Source organism: Balaenoptera physalus (assembly GCF_965194825.1).
Source record: "Balaenoptera physalus genome assembly, chromosome: 20".
Classification (NCBI taxonomy): domain Eukaryota; kingdom Metazoa; phylum Chordata; class Mammalia; order Artiodactyla; family Balaenopteridae; genus Balaenoptera; species Balaenoptera physalus.
Window position 1 is genome coordinate 25,600,010 of NC_138901.1, and position 22,055 is coordinate 25,622,064.

Genomic DNA, 22,055 nt, shown 5'->3' on the forward strand with positions numbered 1-22,055 from the left:
GTCCTGCTTCCACCCACACCACGTAACCCAAGTTTTTGGCTTCCACTGAGCACTGTCTTTATCCCTGACAGTTTCAGGCCTAGGTGAGAGGTGTGGCTGTCAAAACGATCCCGTTCTTCCTTTTACACAAACCCTCCCACACCCATAGGCGCTTCCTCCTTCTGCCAAAACAAACTTTATTGCACCAAAAAGAAAAAAAAAAAAAAAAACATTATGTACAGTCAGATATAAAGACATCTCTTTGACTCCTGTGCATATATTTCCTCAACTCAAGATTAGGACGTAAAAGTCAGGCTAGTACGCCAGACATGCTCTGCCCATGGCAGGACCAAGGAGAGGATTGTCACTTCTAAGTGGGAACACTTAAATGTATGACAGGTTAACACTGGACCAACAGACCAAGGGCATTCTTCCAAGCCCTGTACTAGCTCCGGGAATGGAAGAGGGAAATTGGAAGCAGGGCCCCTTCTTGAGTCTCCTTGTGAAGAGACCCAGCCTTCAGGTATCAAAGCTAAACTTCTGTCCCCCAAGCCCACTTCCTGTCCAGTTCCTTTGCTTCCTGCCCTCCCAAGTAGGACATTCTCCTTTGTGCCCAACCCCCTTCCCAACTTCCCCAGGAAGTCCCATGACCCACAAGGCAGAGGCCTCTCTAGCAGCGGGCAGAGCAGGTACAAGTTATCCTCTCCCTTACACGTGGCTGGATACCGACTGAGGCCCTGTGTCATGTGGATCACCAATACCCCACTGGGAGACCTATCAGTAAGAATCTGGAAAGTACAGGAGAACACATCAAAAAGGGGAAGGATGGGTCCCCTTGATGCCCAGTGTCACAGGGCACCTAAAGCACATTTTTCTGAGCCAACCAGCTAAAGGATCACTGCAGCTAAACAGATAGAGAAGCGACACAGCCAGGCAAACACCCATCAGTCAGTGACAAAGAGCAGTTGGGGGGTGGGGGTGGAGAAGGGGAGGAGTCTTCAGAGTCCCAGCCCCAATCCCCTCTGCCATTGGCTACCCTTGCTCCCCACAACTCCCTGGGCTCTGAAGTGAGATGGGGGGCTACAGGCTGAGGTGAAAACACACAAGGACAGCCAAACAAAACACAATAGGACTAGCATCAGCCTCCCCCCTGTACCCCACCCCCAGGAGTAATACCCTCATTGTGACTAGTATTTACGAAAAATCTGTAAGAGACTGTTCTATGTAGTGGCTCTAATCCCATACACACAACAGCTGTCTGCGCTGGGAACTTTTCAAATCGGTGATTGCGGGAACAAACGGCATTTTCAGCTTCTTATGGTGCCTGTGCAGGCTTTACCAAGACCTTGGTTCAGGCCCAGTCACATTTACCTTCTGTCTTAAATCTAGAATGAGTGAGGGAATGGGGGGCAGAGGAGAAAGGTGCTCAGGTGCTAGGTAAAGCTTACTCATCAGCAGCCTAGACTCCACCACTGTTCCTTCTCTTTGGTCTGTCTAGAACAGTGACTATAAATTAGGAAAAACAAAATTATGCTGGCCTGTGGGAAATAATGGGGGTAAAGAGGCAGGGAGGAAAAGGGCATCGGGAAGCCCTGCTTCAAAACTGACGACAGACAGACAGACAACCACCCAGACTGCTTAAGTGTCACAGACAGCCCCCCACCCCAAGCTCCCTTCCAGATATCCCCATAAATCATTTGGGCACACTCTCTCTAGGAATTGCAATTTCTGTCTCCACCTGTCCCTAAGGAGCTGGCCCTGTGGAGAGGTGTGTTGGTTGTTTTGTTTTTGCCAGAGGCCCTCGCCCTAGGTGCTCCTGCATAGGTACCTTGGCCCCTGATATGGGATGAACACAGCCCCAGATGCTCGAGAGCCAAGGAGGTCAGGTCGGGAACAGCCTCCCCACTTCCACACCCTGGGATCCAAGCTTGCTTGGTTCTTGCCATCTTGCGGGATGATGTCACATTTGGAGGGAGATACACAAGTGCCTCTCCATCCCTGGGGTGGGGGGAAGGGACTTTGCTGGGACTCTCGAGTGGGGGGAGGGGAGAGGGGAGCAGGGTCTAAACCCTCAGGCTCCCGTGCAGGTCTGTCTCTGTCCCAGACGAGCTGCTATCAGAGTCCATTTCGGCGTTCTCATTATGGAGCCTCTCCAGCACTTTCTGACGAATCAGTCCCAGGCGCATCAAGAGGGACTGGTAGTCAAAGTGGCCCCGCTTCTCTCCAAAAGGGTCCTGTGGGGGAAAGGAGACAAGCGGGAAGGAAGATTCAAGTCTGGGTGGCTCACCCTAGACAGAGCAGCTTTAGGCCCACGTGAAACACACGCTCAACTTCTGAGCATGGGGACAGAAGGGGGCATAGCACAGAGTTCCCAACAGCAGACGACAGCATCTTTGTTTAGGAATATTGTGGCACGTTCACCACCCCAGATAGGTCTGGCTTGGGCCAACATTAAAATGTGTTTGCATTCCCCCAAAGCAAGCCACTGTGCAGAAGGGGGACACAGTAACGGCGAGATAGATGGGGAAGAGAAATTCAAGACCAGGACTGTAATCATTAAGTGTGCTGGTGTTTTCAATTAACCTCATACAAACTATATAAGGGGAAAATTATCCTTCATTCCCTGTACTCAAAAAGGGTAATTTGCTTTTCTAAGATCACAGGCAGGTCTAGAATGAAGGAGTTCTGACTTCGGATAAGCACCTGCCCTCCTCCCCACGGACCAGTCATCACATTCCTGTCCAGGTTTCTGGGCATCACTCCAGTCCTTGTCACTCGAGATCAAAGATAACCAAACATTACGTGGAAAGGGGTTAACTGTCCTTAAAGTCTCAAAAATAACTATGCGTGGGGTGGAGGGTATAAAGAAAGAAATTTAAAATGCTAAATAAGGATTATGGCAGCAAAGTAGCTTGCCCAGGGTTCAAACAAGTGGAGACCTCTTTCCTTGGCAGTTACCAAAAAGTCCACGGTTTTCCCTCTCACATAATGTCTGCTTCTCCCACCTAAACTCCTTCCACACTTCTGCCCACACATTACCCTCATGTTCAAGGGCCAGTGGATGTAAGTCAGTCTCTTGTGACTACAGCCCATACTTTTCACATTTGAGGGTTATGTTCCCCCAAAACTGAACTCCACACTTACTCTGGAGCTGTCAATTTCCCAGATCTTCCTCCTTTCATCACTGGCTCCATTTCCACCCATTCTCTTCCTCCCCAGATGCTGCTCCTCCCTGCCCTTCCCTCGTCATGAGTTGTTTTTCTTTCACAGACTGAATATTAGAAATGCTGCTAGATACCAGCAATGATAATTCCTGATGGGGAACAAGCTATAGCATGCATCATCCTCGATACATTCTCAGAAAAGGTTCAGGAAACAAGTCAGCCTTGAGCTGGCCCTGCCCTATGAGTTTAAATGCGGCACATAGGCGGGAAGTCCTTGAAGGGAGGATAGGGAAGCTACCATCTCTGAGCAGCACCTGAGGAAACAGAACAGTTACTCCCACTGCTGGTGGTGCTGGGTCGGTGGGAACATAGACCAAAAAGACCTGGAAAGAACCTGAAAAGGCCTTAGCCACTTATCCAAGTCACCACTTTTCTAAGCAAGTAAATGATCCAAGAGACACAGGACTGGCCCTGCAGGACAGGAAGATTCTCAACCAGTCGCTTATATTTGATCCTATTTACAATTTGGTTTAATAAGAACCTCTTCTTTTAAGCAAGCCTAAATTCTGCATTCTTATTGGAAGCAGAAGCACATTTCCCCAGTTGAGGCAGAGAATGAACAACTGGTTACCATCCTTGTATTAGATTCTTTCAACAATAATTGCACACCCAATGTTTCCCTAAGCATTCCTTCTCTTAGCACCCCCCTGACCTAGGGATGGAATTCCAACAGATGACTTTCATAATCCCTAAGTTCTGAGAGGGCTGAATGTTCTTGGTTTGAAACGACTACTGACCAAGAAGGGAAGGAGTTCCAGGCTAGAAAGCAGGATGATTCAGATTCTACTCTTGAGTACCTACTTTATGCCAGGAACCTAGAACCAACTCCATATGACTTCAGTGTCTCTCTGGGCCTCAGCTACTCAATGCACCAGGTTCCTTTTGGCTCTGAACTCTATGAGAGATGCGGATGTCACCCTTGTGAGGGGGGTTTACATGGTCTGTTGTAAGGCCTCTGGAGTCAGCAGCAGGGGTGCTTTTACCTGCATAGTCTGGCCTTGAAGGTGCAGACGATCTTTGCAGGCCACCTCATAGAAGTCATAATACTCCAGGAAGGACTTCTCCATCACCCCTCTGGAAAACAAGCAGAGAAGCTTCACTTAGGAACAAGAGGGGAAGGCACCACCCCTTCACCATCTAACCTTAATGGCAAATTCAGCAGCTAGAGTTCCCAAGACCAGACTTGGTTTCCTACAAAGATCTTTCATTGGAAAATGGAAAAAGAAACAGCTGACTGCCCATGGTTGATTTCCCTTATATCCTAAGGATTATAAAATGAGAGTGACTGTTAATACTGATCATTTGAACTCCAACTTCAACTCATGACTTGCTCAATCTCATTCGTTTTCCATAGGCCATCCCTAATCCCAAACCTTACTCAAAATTCTCCTAGATACACCTGAAACACTGTAATCAACTATACGTCAATTAAAAAAAAAAGAAAAAAAAACCGTTGCCCCCCCCTAGAAAAGTTTGTTTCATTAACTCTTTGCTCATCTAGTTTTTAACACCTAGAAATAAACTTGAACCCTAAGAAAGGGGTTTATTATGAAGTACTCTACACCTCATTTGGCTGTATAACAGTTAAGTGTCTTTAGTCAAACAGGGGCTCCCTGAAGGCATGGACTATGTCTTTCTCATCAGGCTTGGCACTCTCCAAGAACCAAAAAGCTCTCTGAACTTCCTTTTGGGTAACCCCTCGGTCACTTGCTCTTTAAAAGCATGAACCACATCTTTCCTTTTTCTCTATCCTTCTCTGATGCCCAACACTGGACTTTGCCCCAAAGGTTCTCAAATGTACGAACAAGCTAAATATCCAAAAGGAATACCAAGTACCAAGTGGGCTCTCTTTACACATACCGTAGGGGTTCAGGGCAGGGACACTTTCCTTCCATCATGTCACAGACCGCCACTCTGATGGTCTCATGTCGAATACATTCGTTGTAATTTTTGCTGTCTCCTGGATGTCTCTCCTATAATGGGACAGACACCACAGTATCCAAGTACAAAATTTAGGTAAAAAGAAAAGCCAATGGGAAGAGATTTTAGGATTAGTATGGGGTACGTGACCCAAGCAAATGAACTAAGAGGATACCTTTCCCACTATATGGCAGATCCATGAAGAGCAACTAAGTCCTTGAGACCACTCACCCCGCCCACCCCCCCGCCACACATACCAGTACCCATCCTCTGTTATGGGTCATTTGACCTATAAGCAGCAAACCACACCCATCAGATTTCCCTAAGCCTGAAATGAAAGGCCTTGCAGGAAGGATTAAGTGGGAAATAACCGTGTATGAGAATAATGGTGGGACAAAAAGGTATAAATGATGCTAGGAGTCTTAGCCTGAAAAACCTATAGATATCGGGATGCTTCCTGGTTAACTCCTTTACACATCTGTGGATTCCACCATCATTGAATTCAACTATTGTCTATCAGAAGTAGAACCTGAAGTTTTCAAAAGAAAAAACTCCGAACCTGGTCTGGAGAGCTGATAGGAACATGTGGGCGTGAACAGACGGGAGCATGGCGTTCCACCCTTTAACTCTTCCCTTGTTCCCCCCTCCCACCACCAACTCTAGTCAATCAGAGCCTTGGCTCTGATCAAAACATGTAATGAACAGGAAATACACACATGCCTTCAGCCTACCACCACGGTTCCCAATGTGCACCACAGCGAAATCACAAGGGCACTGTGGGATACTGTAAACTTTTTGAGGAAAACCACAGTATTCAACACCTGTGAAACTCCATGCAAACTACTACCTTGAGATAGGTAGTTCAGTTTTAATGCTGAACTGTATTACATTCCTTTTGATGACATTGTTTTCACGAAGCTGGATTTTCAGTCACTACTTTAATAAATAGCAAGTAGCATATGAAAACAGGAGGGAACAGAAATGAGGGTGGTGGCTCTGATCTGATTCCAAGATTTTAAAAGTTGCGTGGGGCTTCCCTGGTGGCGCAGTGGTTGAGAATCTGCCTGCCAATGCAGGGGACACGGGTTCGGGCCCTGGTCTGGGAGGATCCCACGTGCCGCGGAGCAACTAAGCCCGTGAGCCACAATTACTGAGCCTGCGTGTCTGGAGCCTGTGCTCCGCAACAAGAGAGGCCGCGACAGTGAGAGGCCCGCGCACCGCGATGAAGAGTGGCCCCCGCTTGCTGCAACTGGAGAAAGCCCTCGCAGAGAAACGAAGACCCAACACAGCCATAAATAAATAAATAAATAAAATTAAAAAAAAAAAAAAAAAAAAGTTGCGTGGCACTGAACAGGTGTACACATCCTATTATTAAGTCAGTGTAGCCATCTGAGAAGGAAGTAAGTTGTTTGGACCTAACTACTTAACAAATGGAACAGTGTGGCATTTCTTTCTGCCTGGGGAACTGTGAAAAAAACTACCAAGACAAGGGGGTTCTGTGAACCAAGAATGTTTGGTAGTTTTAAGAATAAAAGTCCCATCTCTTGAATTTCCAAACAAGAAGTAAAAATCAGCTCCTTGGTTAGCCAATGAGGTCCGTTTCCATTTCCACCTACTCCTGAAATCACGTTCACTATTTGTTTGAAAGGATGGCTTAGGGAATAATTTTTGTTCATTCTTAAAGGGTATTTCCCTTTGTTTAAGACTACAGAAGAATCACCAATGTTAGTGTTATCTCAAATAGTTTCGAAATGAATTAAGCCGTTTTAATCATTTAAACTGAATTATTATATCTTTTGATAATATCACTGGAACTCTTTTCCTGTGCTCATGAGTAATCTGAAAGGGGCTTTGAAACAATGGAAGACTTTGGGCTCCTGGGACTACATCCTGATCTGTGTGTCCTTGTGAAAGTTAACTAACCTCTCCGAGTCACCATTACCTCAGCTGAAAATGGGGATAACATTTATCTTGCAGAGTTAGTATGAGGATTAAATGAGAAGTTACATATAAAAGCTTGGCAGTGGCTGGCATATAGTACACCCTTGGAAAATATGAGTTTTCTCCACCTTCTATTTGGCAGCACTGACTAAAATATTCTTGCCCTAGCCAATGACTGTTCCTGTGGCTCTGCAGGTAACAGTACTTCATAACTCCAAAAGAAACTCTGGCTCAGCAGCAGTCACTAGGGAGCACTTTAAAGGGATACTGGGGAATGGAGGCATACAGAAGAACACACTGGCTCCAAGAGCCCCCAAAACAGACGCAGAATCAATTTCCAAATGACTCCACTGACTTCCACATGGTAGATTAATCCAAGTCAAATGGAAATAACTTGACAATATTATTGTAATTTAATAAGGAAAAAAATTCATTATTAAGGCACACACATGCCAGCTCCTTTTTTCTCCCACAGTGACGAGTTTAATAAACGAGGCTGAGCCAGGTCAAAAACAAAACAAAAACCCTCAAGCAGATCTTTCGGATCTCTTAAGACCCAATATTCTACACCCCACAGCTGGGCCCACCTGGCCTTACCTGCTCAAAGCCAGGTTCATTGTGATACGGGTTCTCAGTCATCAAGGACTGGATGGAGATGAGCACGGAAGAGATGCTCTGGGCTGGGCTCCAGGCAGGGCCAGTCCACGTACTGCAAAACACAGCAGAGGGAAGGGAAGAGGGTGAGGCAGAGAGAGACGGGAAAGGCCATACACAAAGACCAGTGTACGAGCACCCCGGGGCCTGGCAGCACCATCGTAAGTGACTCACTTTCTCTTTCACTATTAATACTCTGGAATTTCCCAGCCTCCATCTCACCCTCATTCACCAGAAATCACTCAACTGCCTAATCCTCTTATCAAGTGTCACAAAAGAGGGCAAAGCAAGCAAAGTAACTTTGAAGGGATTTTCTTTGGGCTAGGAGAGAAACAGTAGCCAGGGAAGTTTCCCTTCATCAAAATGAAAGAAATAAGGTAAGAAAACAGCTCCAAAGGCAGTCTAAATGTTAACCTCTACGGATCTTAAAGAGCTTATTTATTTATGGGTGGTGATGGAGTCAGAGAGGAGAGAGAAGTTGAGCACAGAGGCAGAGAAGGGACTGAAGCTCCCTGGTTAGAGGCCATGTGGTGGGGTTGATGATCGGGGATCCAGCTCTCTATCAAACCCCCAAAGAGTGTCAAATGCTCTGAAAACTAGAGAACTCTGCCAAAGGACAGCAAGGGAATAAGGGGCACTTCTAGAGTGCGGAGGGTTTGAAATAATACATGAACAACATCTTCAACAACAGAGAAACACCAAAGTTGCTCCTCTCTCTCATATGCCTGATGGAATTTTGGGAGAAGGAGGGAAGCTTGGACATTAAGGACATTTATTTTTAACTCAATTAATTGAAGAGATGGCACCTGAGCTGGAAGCTGAACACAACGTGAACCAGGACTGGCTTGTTCAAGTTAACTCGCCACTTCCCTTTCCCTGCTGGCCTTGAGGGAAGGGCAGAGTAAGTGATGGGGAACAGTAACCTCCTCAGAGCTCGCCCTTCAGTGCCTCTCAACCTCTCCTCTCAGCTTCGGTCCCCCAGGAACCCTAGACCTTGTGCTCTCCCAAGCGTCTAGTATTCGGGGATTGAAGTCAACAGGGTAAACTCATTCAATTTCTTTTGTAAGTCAGCCCAATATTTTTTTCTAGGTAGGGAGGAAAGGAATGCAGCTGTTAAAGTGAATAGTCAACTAAGTACGCATGGGAATTTTCTACTCTGATTCTTGACGGCAAATTTTCAAATTCAGAGTAGCTTCTCCTTTTCCACCCAATACTTCTGCCACTTTTACCCCACCATCCTACTTCCCCTGTTTCTACCGTGAGCTGATGTTTGCTCGAAATAGTTTTATATTGGCCTAATGAAGGAAAACCTAATACAAAAACACTTTCAAGAACAACTTTCATACAGAAACAACAACTAAGTTTCCTAACCACTGTGGTTTATATATACCACTATCCTTCTAGCACAGACAATCCTATACCCTAACGAGATAAAGGACTTCTTTAAGGACAACCTCCTTCAAAGGACTTTCTCACTGCCGCAATCACAGAACATATTCTTGGATCTGAGAGAATTGGGCAGAGGGAGAAGTTTGTTTCAGCTGCCTTTTCCCTACACAAACCTAAAAATGTATTGGATTGGACAGGAAGAAAGAAAACAGTATCACCAGTCTGGGCAACTTTCTTAACTTCAACTTTTACTTGTTCTCTGCCCCAGGGAAATTCAGACCACACTAAAAAGACCAATCCAGAATATGCTAGAAGATATTTCCATTCTGAATTTTTAACCCCCGAAGGAGATTAAAAGGGAATGGATGAGAACTACATGAAGCAAAATCTTGGTAGCACCCAGAAACAAAAATGTACTTTAAACATCTGTGTTTCATATCTGATGTGACTTCCAACCTCAGACATTTTTCATCCAGTTGCTAAAATATAATCATCATCATCACCACCACTGCCTCCAAAGCCACTTACGAGAGACTCAGAAATAAGACATTCACAGCCTTGAATGGCACAGGATCTGCAGCCTTTCTCAACCTGCTCAGGAGAGAATTAAGCCCTGATGCCCTAAGGGAGTGGTTCTCCAACAGTTTGCACCAGAATCACCTGGAGAGCCTGTAAGACACAGACTGCTGGCCCTACCCCCAGAGTTCTTGATATAATAAGTCTAGGGTGGGGGCCCAGACTCTACATGGCTCTAAATTCCCAGATGCTACTGCTGCTCGTGGTGAACCACTTCACTAAGGCATCCATTGTACGTCATGAATTAACTTCTTTTTCTGCATCTAGAATGACAGGAATCAAGTACCATCCGGGGGAGAATTGAGGAAACAGTCACTCCAATCATTTTCTGTGTCCTGTGATTCAGATGAGAAACCTGGTTGATGAAGGCTGGCCTAGAGTAATATTTGCTAACAACCAACTTGGCCACTTAGAAGTCTCCTCTTACCCTAGAATACTCAAGCAGACTTTCCCATTGCGGTAGAAGTTGGGGTTAAACCTCACTGTGTTATTGCCCGTTGTCATCAGTTTGACCCGAGGTGGGTGGATGGGATAGTCGGGCGGACACCGAAACACGAACAGGAAGAAACCCCCTTCATAAGGAGTGTCAAATGGGCCTGTGATCAATGCATGAATCTGCAAAATAAAACCCCATCTCAAAATTGTGAGGTGATGTCCCATCCCAAACCCTCCTGACTTCCACTTGCTACCCACGCCAGAAGCAGGACCTTCATCTGAATCGATATTCCATATCCTCACCATGAAAAATGAATAGCCTGTGCTCACTCACACTAATAAATATTTTTGGAATTTTAAGAAACCCCATTACAGTGTAGTGGCATCTTACTCAGGGGTTACATTCTAAAGTTAGAGCCCAAGGTGAAAATTGAATCTAGCCAAAATCACCCTTGAGTGTCCCTTAAAACTCCCTTAAAGCATGTTTTTTGTTCGGACTTCCCTGATCAGTATTTTATATAACAAATGGATAGAACACCAACGTGCAAAACATAATATACATCTGTAAAATATTGTCCTAGCATGTTTAATTTTAAGAAATCAATACATATTTTTACTGAGTACGTATGTTTGGATTTGCCTAGGTTAAACATGCGTACGATGCAAACTCCACCCTCCATTTATGTGGCACAAAGGGGAGGAGATGAATGGAAAAGAAGAAAGGGATTGGAGGCCACAGCACCAGTGCCAATCCCAGGGCAGAGCTGAGGGTTGTGATGGAGGCCTACGGTGTCTGTCTCCTCCGCAGAGGATCAAACCTACTGTGGAGGATGTGGCTCAGGCAGCATCCAGCTGTGTGAAAGATACAAAGAAAAATGGGGAAACTCAGGGTCCACTCGGAGCCATAGACTATCCCCAGAACTTTCCCCAACACTGTAGGTTAATAATAATATAAAAATATCAGCAGCACTTGAAACAAAACGCTAAATTCTCTTTCTCCAGCTGTGATTTATTGAACAAGATTTCCCTTCTTGAAGGGAAGAAAACCTAACTGACTCAGTTATATTTCTTCATCTACAAAGGATCCTAGGCACTTAAGTCTGCTCAGAATTTAAACAGCAAGAGGAAAAAGGACCTGCAATCCAATGTCTCTGTCTATAGTCCCCACCTTGCCCTGGTAGCATCCTATGTTATCTTTTAGCCTTCAGTCATTTGGAATAGCAAGCTCAAATGGTATCAACATGACATCAATTCTGGGACCCCAGGGACTAGCATATTAACACTAATACTTGACTAAGAACAAGATGTCCCAGGAAAAACATTTCCAACCACATAAAAAGAAAAAAATCAATTTAAAGGGAAACCTATTCAAAACAAAACAGACACACAAATAATACCAAATCTGAATTTTTACTATAAGAAATTTGACACTACAAGGAGTTTTCATTTAAACAACACTAGATTTAGGTAATCTGATTTCTTCCCGATATCAGTTGAAGTAAAAATTCACTTCTCAGGGTAGAGCAATCAGTGACAGAGAAGTCTAGGTATCTATGCTAGAGGAATTTAAGCTTTCTCTGTGTCTGTGTGTGGACAAGAGAGGAACGGTCTTTGGGGTGGAAAGGATATTCAAAAGCAATCAGTAAGGACAGGAGCCTAAACAAGGCCCTGTAACTACAAACACTGTTCACTCAAGCTTGTCCCATTCCCAACCTTCTTGGCATCTGACTTACAGCACCACATTTAAAGGTCAAGAGTGGCAGGATGGGGGAAGAGTTGGCTAGTACAATAGGGTGACCATATAATTTATCATCCAAACTGGAGCATTTCTGAGAGGTAAAGAGTGCTCTATTAATAATTAAGCTTGGACAACAGGCATAAACTGGGATTTTCCAAGCCAACCAGGACCTTTTGGCACCCCAAAACAGATACCTGTTCAAGGCTCCGCTCCACCTCACTGTGTGACCTTGGGCAAGCCACTTACTCTCTTGGGGTTTTGATTTATTCATCTATGTAATCAGAGATGTGAGCTGGATAATCTCTTTTAGGCTCTTTCAACTTTATGGGCCCAATTTCCCAATAACCCCCAAACCCCACCAAGGTACATACCTTAGTCATGTCAACAGTATCAGGTACAACGAACATTCCTGGAGGAGGCTCCTTATAAATGGACATGATATCCCTGTATAACACCAAGAGGAAGTGGGGGAGGGAGTGAGGGAGAGGAGAAAAAAGGGGAATCCCTTGAGCAGGACAGTTGTTATCACCTCAGTGAGGCCAGGGTTCGAGAAAGTGGTGCTTGGTACCACAAACGTTTGCACCGTCTTGTTGGCTGAGAAATCTCAGCTGAGTATTTGTCAGGCAAGCAGAGAGCAAATTATTATCAAAGGGGCATTGTTTCCTCAGGGGGAGGGAAGGGAGAGGGGGAAAAAAAAATATCAGAGATCCCAATGGTATCCGATGTCACCCTGGAAAAGCCACATCCCATTTACTCTCACTTCCTCCCACATGGCACTTCATTCACTCCCCACCTCCGAGATTCCCAGGTACTACGGCTGAATGTTAAATGAAGACTTCTCGGTAACTGGGAAGGCATAATCAACTCCACTAAAAAATTAATTCCATAAACCAAACAGTGGACCGTTGTTAGCATGGGGATTATATGAAGCAAGTGAGCTAGCAGGGAGCAATAATGGCCTTCTTGCCCAGGAGGCTAATAGTGTACGGACCTCTTCAGGTTGGGATGGGGGACCCTCTGAAATTGCTGAGAATCTCACAGGTGGAGGACGACATGAAGTCATTACTACAGAAGATGAGACGACTTCTAGGTCACAGCTCATAAACTAGAATGGATCAGTTGTGAGCAAGGGCCTATAGGTGGGAAATCTAGGGACCTGCTACGGTAGAGGGACATAAAAAAGTGCAAACAAGCGACAGAGTGGAGGAAAAGAAGTATTGGCAGAACTCAGAGGTATATTAGGATTGGAAGACTGAAATGGCTGAAGGAGTACAAGAGATGAGGAGTGCTGAGTTTCTTAAGTTAAAGGTGGCAACCTTGATGGAGTTGGCAAACTGTGTCAGGCACTGGGCCAGGTACTTTACACACAGTATGCTGTTTAATTTTTAGTACAACCTTGAAAGTAGGTAGAAACATCTGAAAGAACTTGGAATGTGGGGAATGTGATCACCTAGATGAGGATGACTGTGATGGGGGCATGGGGAGAGACAGTCTGGCTATCAGCAAACAGGTTTCAGGATTAACAGCAGCTAAAAAGCATTCCCTTTTCCTATGTGATAGGTACTATGCTAAGCAATTTCACAAAAACATTATCTACTAAATGATATGATCTGAGATCAGTCACCCAAGAAATAAGCACAGAAGGGACTTGGGCCTTTGTTCCTATATTTCAATTGGGTACACTTGCTTCAGAAAGTAAATCACATGATTCAGAGAAAAGAATACAGAAAAGAAAGTCTTGAGTGGGATATTACAAGCCAATGTGAGACTGGGTGGGGGGACGGCGGGGGGATGGAAGCTTGAGTTCCTGGAACAGGTGTGAGAGTAGAGAGCTTTGGGGTTCTGGAAAAGTGGTTCAAGAGAAGGCTGCGGGCATGCGGGGGAAGCGACCTAGACTTGGGGAGGGGACTCTGTGGAGGGGGTTGAGGAGGCCGGGAATAAAGCCAGGATGGCCTGACGTCTCAGGCCGGGCAAAGCAAGCTGTGTGTGTGTCTTACAAACGGGGCTCGGGAGGAGACGACGCAGGGGACCGCTGAGGGTGGGGCCTTCGGGCTGCATCTAACAAGGCTGGGGTGGAGAAGGGGGGAGAGGGGCGGTGCGGAGGGCGGGAGGGGGTGTTACTGAAGCGCCAAAGGGTCGGGTTTCGGGCGGGAGGTCGGGAGGTGTGGGGGAGGGTGTCCGGACTGGAGACCGAGGGCTCAAGGGAGGTTACCGAGGGGCGGGGTCGGACCTGGATACGCGAGGAGGGGCTTGGTGCGTGTGGGGCTGGGGGCGGGGGGAAAGGGGACTTGGATCCCGACGCTCCGGGCTGGCAAGACGTGGGCTTTGGAGCTGGGCCGCCGCGAGGGCAGCGGGGGTGGTAGTGGGACAGGGTGGGGGCGGCGGGGAAGGTCGAGTCCCGGAGCTCGGGGCTGGGGGAGGAAAAACCCCGGCTCACCGCTTGATCCGGAGTAGACACTGCGGCGCGGTTCGCTCGCCGTCCCAGTCGGAGCTGAGTGTGGGGTCCCAGTGGCTAAGCAGCGCGGCCCCGTGGGCAGCGGCCGAGGGCGGGAGCCCGGGCAGCGGAGCCAGGCCGCTCCCTGGCCCCCCGGCCCCGCCCGCTGCCGCCGCCGCCGCCCACACATCCGGCAGGAAAGGCGGCCCGAACCCGCCGCCACCGCTAACGCCAACAACACCGGCGACGCCGCTCGCCCCGGGGCCCGCCGCCCCGGCGCCTGCCGTCGCCGCCTCCTCCGTCGGACTCTCCGCCATCGCTCCTTCGCTTCCGGGACTGCTCGGCAGCACGTCCGCCGACCAGAGCGGCCGCTGCTCCCTCCCGCTCCCCGCACCACCGAGAGCCGGGCCAGAGTGTCCCCACCCTCCGCTTCCCCGGCCTGGGCGGCGTTGGCTCCGCCCACCCCCGCCCCGACCAGCGAGAGGCGCTCTGCAAGAGCGTCCACCGACAGTCCTCCAGGGCGGGCGGGGGTCGGAGCTCGCCGGCCAAGCGAGGGTACTGGGCCTGCGCGGGTCCCGCGCTTTGCGGGAGGAAGTTCTGAGGCGGGTCCGGACTACTAGGTGCAGTTGAGGACCCAATTCCAAGGAATATTTTAGTTTCAAGCGTTGAAAGGGGAGGAGAGGAGGACCATTGACCACATCTAGGAAAGCGACCCTCAGACGTGCCCAAGGGGTAGGACTGGGGATCCAGCTTCCTTGTGGGGAGGTGCTGAGTAGAGGAGTTGACTCGCTTAGGGCCCTTCCTGTCCGAAAGTCTCTGTGATTTATCCTTCCTGCACCCTCACCCACGGAGGGCAGGCTGCCATTGCCCCCTGCCTGCAACAGGACCAAGAGGAAGGAAGGAAGGAATCAGGAACTACGAGTGAAAAACTACCTCGTTTTAGAGTTTATTCGCTATATATTTATGAAGGACCTGCTAAATGCCAGGCACTTTTGCTAGGCGTTGCCATAGGGATAATAAAACAAACCTACAGAAGCTTGGTAAAAAGAAGAAAATCAGGCCTCCTGACTCCAAGCTCAACATTTCTTTCCACAAGTCCTTGAATATTCAGGAATCAAGGGGCTGTGAGTTTAAATCCTGGGAGGATTCCTCAGGACTTTACTGAGATTAAGCTGAAAAAATACAAGCCATCAAAAAAAAAACAAGCCATCAAAAAAAAAACTTTCCCTTTTCTCCCTATCAAGAGTACAGGATCATAATTTAACACTCCCAGCAAGACGTCGGGCAGCACTCAGTAACCAAACATACTGATATTTCTTTAGCAAAGCATATGAATATTCATATTAATTTGGGTACACTTATGAATATTCATACTAAATCAGACGAATAGCCTCACTTTATTTTTTATTTTTAAACTTTTTATGTCTTTAATGTATCTATTTATTTTTATTTTTGGCTGCATTGGGTCTTCGCCGCTGCTCGCGGGCTTTGTCTAGTCGCAGCGAGCGGGAGCCACTCTTCGTTGCGGTGCGCGGGCTTCTCATTGCGTTGGCTTCTCTTGTTGCCGAGTGCAGGCTCTAGGCGCATGGGCTTCAGTAGTTGTGGCACAAGGGCTCAGTAGTTGTGGCACGTGGGCTCTAGAGCGCAGGCTCAGTAGTTGCGGCTCACGGGCTTAGTTCTCCACAGCATGTGGGATCTTCCTGGAACAGGGCTCGAACCCGTGTGCCCTGCATTGGCAGGCGGATTCCCAACCACTGCGCCACCAGGGAAGCCCCTAGCCTCACTTTAGATTACGTTTTGCAGCCAAATTTGTTTTTTAAAAAAGAAGTCCTGTTTTCACAGCTTTGTGAATTTTCCAACCAGGGACTGTGGAGTTGAGTGATAATAGCCAGCATTTATTGAGAGCTAAAATACTGGTTTTTTAGTTAACATTTATTGAGTGCCTAATAGGTGCCAAACGCTTTTTTTTTTTTTTTTAACACAAATGGGGTTTTTTTAAATAATTTTTTTTTTTTTTATTTTTGGCTACGTTGGGTCTTCGTTGCTGCGCGCGGGCTTTCTCTAGTTGCGGCGGGCGGGGGCTACTCTTCGTTACAGTGCGCGGGCTTCTCATTGTGGTGGCTTTTCTTGTTGCGGAGTACGGGCTCTAGGCGCACGGCCTTCAGTAGTTGTGGCACACAGGCTCAGTAGTTGTGGCGCACGGGCTTAGTTGCTCCGCGGCATGTGGATCTTCCCAGACCAGGGCTTGAACCCGTGTCCCCTGCATTGGCAGGCGGATTCTTTTTTTATTATTTTTTTTAAATTCTATCTTATTTTAAAAATTATTTTTGGCTGTGCTGGGTCTTCGTTGCTGTGCACAGGCTTTCTCTAGTTGCGGCCAGCAGGGGCCACTCTTTATTGCGGTGTGCGGGCTTCTCATTACGGTGACTTCTCTTGTTGTGGAGCAAGGGCTCTAGACGTGCGGGCTTCAGCAGTTGCAGCACACAGGCTCAGTAGTTGCAGCACACGGGCCCTAGAGCGCGTGGGCGTCAGTAGTTGTGGTGCAAGGGCCTAGCTGGTCCGCGGCATGTGGAATCCTCCCGGACCAGGGCTCGAACCCGCGTCCCCTGCCCTGGCAGGCAGATTTCCAACCACTGTGCCACCAGAGAAGTCCCTGGCAGGTGGATTCTTAACCACTTAACCACTACGCCACCAGGCAAGTCCCATGCCAAGTGCTTTGTATGTCTTATTTATTCCTTTCAACAAACCTATGAAGTAAGTACTATTAGTCCATTCTGATAGATGGAAAAAGAGAGGTTTACAGAGGTTCAGTCATTTACATGGGTCACAGTGAGAGCAAGCCAAATCTGTCTCCAGAAGAAACGTTCTGACCACTATGTGATACTGTCACAGCTTGGAACTCTCTCCCACACTTATCACATTGTACCTTGTACTAATTACGGTCCTTTGGTACCTGTTGCTTCCACCCCCTACTCCCCCCTGCTCCCTGTTCTTCGGACTCTAGATCGTGTATTATCTATGAATCCAGCATGGGGCCTGTCACAGCTTAGGTACTTAACATGAAGCAAAATGAATTGATACAATATTTTATACAGATTTCATGTTTTATTGGTATAGCGTTTTACCACTCTATAATAAAGATGCCTAAATATCTCTGAAAGGATATGCAAGAAACTGGTAACAGCGGTTGCCTCTTGATTGCAGACAAGATGGGGCAAAGGGCATATATATATACATACATACACACACACAAACACACTTGTACCTTTTAAGTGTTGTGCTGTACATCTATTGCCTATTCAAACTATTTTTTAAGGATTCTAGAATTTTTCTTGGGTATTATTTACTTAGTAAGATGGTCAAAAGTCAACCCGTTGGGTAACCTCACACAAAGAAAAACACTACTCCATAACTTCTCCATGGCTACAGACTGCAGAGGCCCATAGGGGGCCCATGGGGTGAGAGGACTCCTCAATGGGTCCCTTACTTATTATTGGACCATTGTTTTCAGGTACAAGGTCCATTAGAGATGGGACAATGAACAGAAAAACACTTACCTCAGATCCAGAAAAAAGAGGTTCAACCTTTGATATGTACCACTCTGCAAATATCCTCTTTGAGCCTATTTCTGCATCCATAGAATGGTGATAATTACTACCTCTCAGGGTTTCTCTGAGGATTAAGTGTGGCATTTTTAGAAGTGTTTTGCAAAGTGGTAAGCACTGTCCAAATAATTGGCACCTCACTTGTCCATGTGCCTTCTCTCCTCTGGGCCTGTACTCATATTTTCTCTACCTGGAATACGCTTTCCCTTTATTAGGGAAAATCCTAGTTATTTAAACTCTCTAAGCTTCTATTCGTCATCAGTAATATTGATAAAATAATAGTAGCTATAAAGAAGAGATAATGTAATGATGAATGTGCACAATACCTGGCCAAAGTAAGTGTTCGATAATAATAATTATTATTATTATCTTAAATTTAATTTATTTATTTTTGGCTGCATTGGGTGGCTTCTCTTGTTGCGGAGCATGGGCTCTGGGTGTGTGGGCTCAGTAGTTGTGGCGCGTGGGCTTAGTTGCTCCACGGCATGTGGGATCTTCCCGGACCAGGGCTCGAAGCTGTGTCCCCTGCATTGGCGGGTGGATTCTTAACCACTGTGCCACCAGGGAAGTCCTGGAAGTCCTGTGTTCAATAATTATTAACTCTTTAAAAAAAAATTATTTATTTTATTTTTTGTTGCATTGGGTCTTTGTTGCTGTGCACGGTCTTTCTCTAGTTGTGTTGAGTGGGAGCTACTCTTTGTTGTGGTGCTCAGGCTTCTCATTGCGATGGCTCCTCTTGTTGTGGAGCATGGGCTCTAGGCGTGCAGGCCTCAGTAGTTGTGGGACACGGGCTCATTAGTTGTGGCGCGTGGGCTTAGTTGCTCCGAGGCATGTGGGATCTTCCCAGACCAGGGATTGAATCTGTGTTCCCTGCGTTGGCAGGCGGATTCTTAACCACTGCACCACCAGGGAAGTCCCAATAATTATTAACTCTTATTATTCTTACCTTCAAGCCTGGCTTTCTCTGCCAAGCCTTAACACCCCCAGGCATATTATTAATATTATTAGTCATTTTTAATTACTGCATCCTCTGAAGTAATTCATACCTTTATTATAGCACATACTGCTTTTTATTTTAGTGGTTTGGTTACTCATCTGTCTAGCTACTACATATGACGTCCTCTAGGGCAGTAAGCATGGAGCACCTATCTTGTATCTCCAGGACCTGACATTCAGTGAGTATTGCAGAAATGGTAAACACAATGGAAGTGAAGACATGGTAGCCAGTTGCCCTTCCCCTAGCCACGGATCTTTAAGATTTCACCTCCTCTTCCTCAGAAATGCCTGTTTTCTTTCCAAAGGGCTGGCCAAGCTTGTACAAAGAATCTTCAACTCAAGGTCTAAAGGGCTGCAGCTGCTTTAAGGACCAGCTCACCAACTCCCAAGGGAACTCCAGAAAGCCTCTAAACTGGGAAGAGGAAGGACCAGGGAGAGGCTAGCAGAACTTTTGTGAATTGGCATTGCTTAGTCCAGTGCTCACTGGCTTTTTCAAGGCAACACCTGGCTGCTTTTCCCTGGCAGCTTGGCCAGAGGGCAAGAGTGTGCCTCCTGGAGCCACTCCCCTGGCCTCTGGGGATGGATGACACAACCAAGCTGTCTTCCGACAGGAAACTGGATCCAAGCCTCTCTCTCCTCCCCAGCACACTGGACTGCATTGAGCCATCTCTTAGTGCAGCACAGTTTGGTAGCACCTTGCTCATGGCAACCTGGCAAGCACTCTCCCCCAGGACACAGACCAGCAAGTATCCTGGAGTTCAGGTCACTGCTGTGCTTCAACCCTCTAAATAGATACATCATGAAGATCCTTCTCCCCTTCCCCAAGGTCCTGTGTCCCACTGCTCTCTGGAGCAGTCCTTCACCTCCAGGGCCTAGCCTTTTGTCTTGGGCTCAGTGCCAGGAATAGATGAAGAGTTCCCACCCAGGTCACAAATTGGGGGCTAAAAGGAAAAATCAGATCTTGGACTGGGTGTTTTGAGGCTTCTGATTATAAGTAATAATAGCTATATTAAAAATTTTAATAATACATGTATTATGTGTTATCTCATTACATATCTCAATACATCTTTATATTACATATATCATTAATACTGTACATGTATATTTAAAAATACTGTACATGTATACATTACATATATTATCATTATTTGCATACATTTACCTGTATTATCTTTGTTGTCACAATCACTATGAATTGTTCTCATCCCCATTTTAGAGATGGGGAAATCAAGGCTCAAGGGAGATAATTAACTTCATAGGTAGGAAATGGCAGGGCTGAGATTTGCACTCCCCTCTAACTCCCAAGTCCATGCTCTTTGCCACCATGCTGAAGGCAGTGGTTACTCAGTGTTTTTTTGGTCATTACCCCTCTCCGAAGAACAATGCACCTCTGTATGCACTCACAAATATTTTGCGGTAAGCAAAATGGTACCATCCATGGGCCAAAGAGCTTAGACAAAGAATCTCAATGGTAATGGACTAATTGCCTGGTTGGGGGTGGGAGCACATTCTCTCTCTCTTTTTTTTCCTAACATTTATTTATTTATTTGTTTATTTGGCTGCTCCCAGTTGCGGCACTTGGGATCTTTTAGTTGCAGCATGCAGGATCTAGTTCCCTGACCAGGGATGGAACCTGGGCCCCCTGCATTGGGAACTCTAGAGTTCCATGGGCCCACCAACCACGTTCCCAACCCCGCTGATTTGGATTTGAAAGCCCAGCAATCCCGAAGCTGGTTGGAACCCATGATGAAGGGAAATTCTCACCAGCCCCTTGGGAAAAAATAGGTTCCTGGAGTTTCACAGGAAGGAAAAGGTAACCATCTTCCCTGGGGGCTGTTCCTTGATTACCACCAAAGGGTAGTGACCTGGCAAGGATGCCAGCCTGACGTCCCAAAAGGTTACTGCATTCCATTTGCATAACAGCATTACTGGTTAATCCATTGCTCCCTTGGTGATACCTCAGCTGCCACTTCAACCTCAGTCTGATTCCTTCTCTTTGGCCCTAAGATTCCTGGGCTCTGCTTCAGGTTCTATCACTGGGTTGCTGTGGACAATCTTGAGAGTTACTTAAGGTGAACAGACTAAGAGGACAAGTAGCAGATTACAGTAGACCAATAGTTCTCAACTGGGAGTGATTTTGCCCCAGAACTAGGAGACATTTGTCAATATCTTACATTTGGCAATTGGTTGTCACAACTGGGGGAGGGGAGGTTGCCACTGGCATCTAGTGGGTAGAGACTAGGGATGTTGCTAAACATTATCAGACAATGATTTATCTGGCCGGGAATGTGCCAAGGGTGAGCGATCCTGTGGAAGACCATGATTGTTTAATGTTAGGTGGTCTCGGATTGAAATCGTTGGCCTGCTGTATGACCTTGAGCATGTCACTGAATCTTGGATGAGTCAGCACAGTGATTAGAACACAGGTTCTGGAGTTTGAATCCCAGCTTTACTAACCAGCCGTATGACCTTCACAGGATTCCTCACCTCTCTGAATCTCCCTCATTTTCCTTACCTATAGAACGACTTATTTCATAGGGAGGTTGAAGTTATTCATTGAAAATGCTTACCACCATGCCTGACATACAAGTGCTCCAATGTTAGCTCATGTTATTACAACCAACACTAGCCTCCTTGCTTTTCCTCTTCTATAGCACATAGCTTCTGTACCCACGTATTCAATAATGTATGACATTGTTCAGTATTGTTTCCACTCTTGATTTTTCAGCATTCCCCAAGACTCCTAGGAGGATGCTTAACACCTAAATACCTGCATGACTATCTTTATTTATTTATTTATTTTTGCCTGCGGTGGGTCTTCATTGCTGCGTGCGGGCTTTCTCTAGTTGCGGCGAGTGGGGGCTACTCTGTTGTAGTGCGCAGGCTCCCCACTGTGGTGGCTTCTCTTGTTGCGGAATATGGGCTCTAGGCATGCGGGCTTCAGTAGTTGCAGCACGCGGGCTCAGTAGTTGTTGCTCGCGGGCTGTAGAGCGCAGGCTCAGTAGTTGTGGTGCACGGGCTTAGCGGCTCCGTGGCATGTGGAATCTTCCCGGACCAGGGCTTGCACCGGTGTCCCCTGCATTGGCAGGCGGATTCTTAACCACTACACCAACAGGGAAGTTCCATAACTGTCTTTAAATTGCATTAAATTGAATCCATTCTTA

The 22,055-nt window shown here is 46.7% G+C and overlaps 1 protein-coding gene and 1 long non-coding RNA gene across 2 annotated transcripts in view; one reads left to right on the top strand and one right to left on the bottom strand.

Moving 5' to 3' along the window:
• Positions 1-22,055, top strand: part of LOC309650459 — a 369,298-nt gene that overhangs the window by 151,902 nt on the left and 195,341 nt on the right. The gene's annotated exons all lie outside the window — the stretch shown is intronic.
• On the bottom strand, positions 160-14,722 carry UBE2Z (ubiquitin conjugating enzyme E2 Z). The gene is made up of 7 exons (XM_082441768.1): positions 14,294-14,722; positions 12,228-12,300; positions 10,111-10,298; positions 7,662-7,773; positions 5,064-5,176; positions 4,187-4,277; positions 160-2,213 (listed from the first exon to the last, which is right to left on the bottom strand). Exons 1-7 carry the CDS (start codon positions 14,605-14,607, stop codon positions 2,043-2,045), a joined length of 1,062 nt encoding a protein of 353 aa, XP_082297894.1. The 5' UTR covers positions 14,608-14,722; the 3' UTR covers positions 160-2,042.

Bases quoted from the DNA above. Each gene is read 5' to 3' on its own strand.
- UBE2Z (XM_082441768.1), bottom strand. From the start codon at position 14,607: ATGGCGGAGAGTCCGACGGAGGAGGCGGCGACGGCAGGCGCCGGGGCG. The intron at 10,299-12,227 runs GTATGTACCTTG...TTTATTTTGCAG, and splicing joins ATACTGTTGACATGACTAAG to ATTCATGCATTGATCACAGG. The intron at 2,214-4,186 runs GTAAAAGCACCC...TTTCCCCCACAG, and splicing joins TTCAAGGCCAGACTATGCAG to GACCCTTTTGGAGAGAAGCG.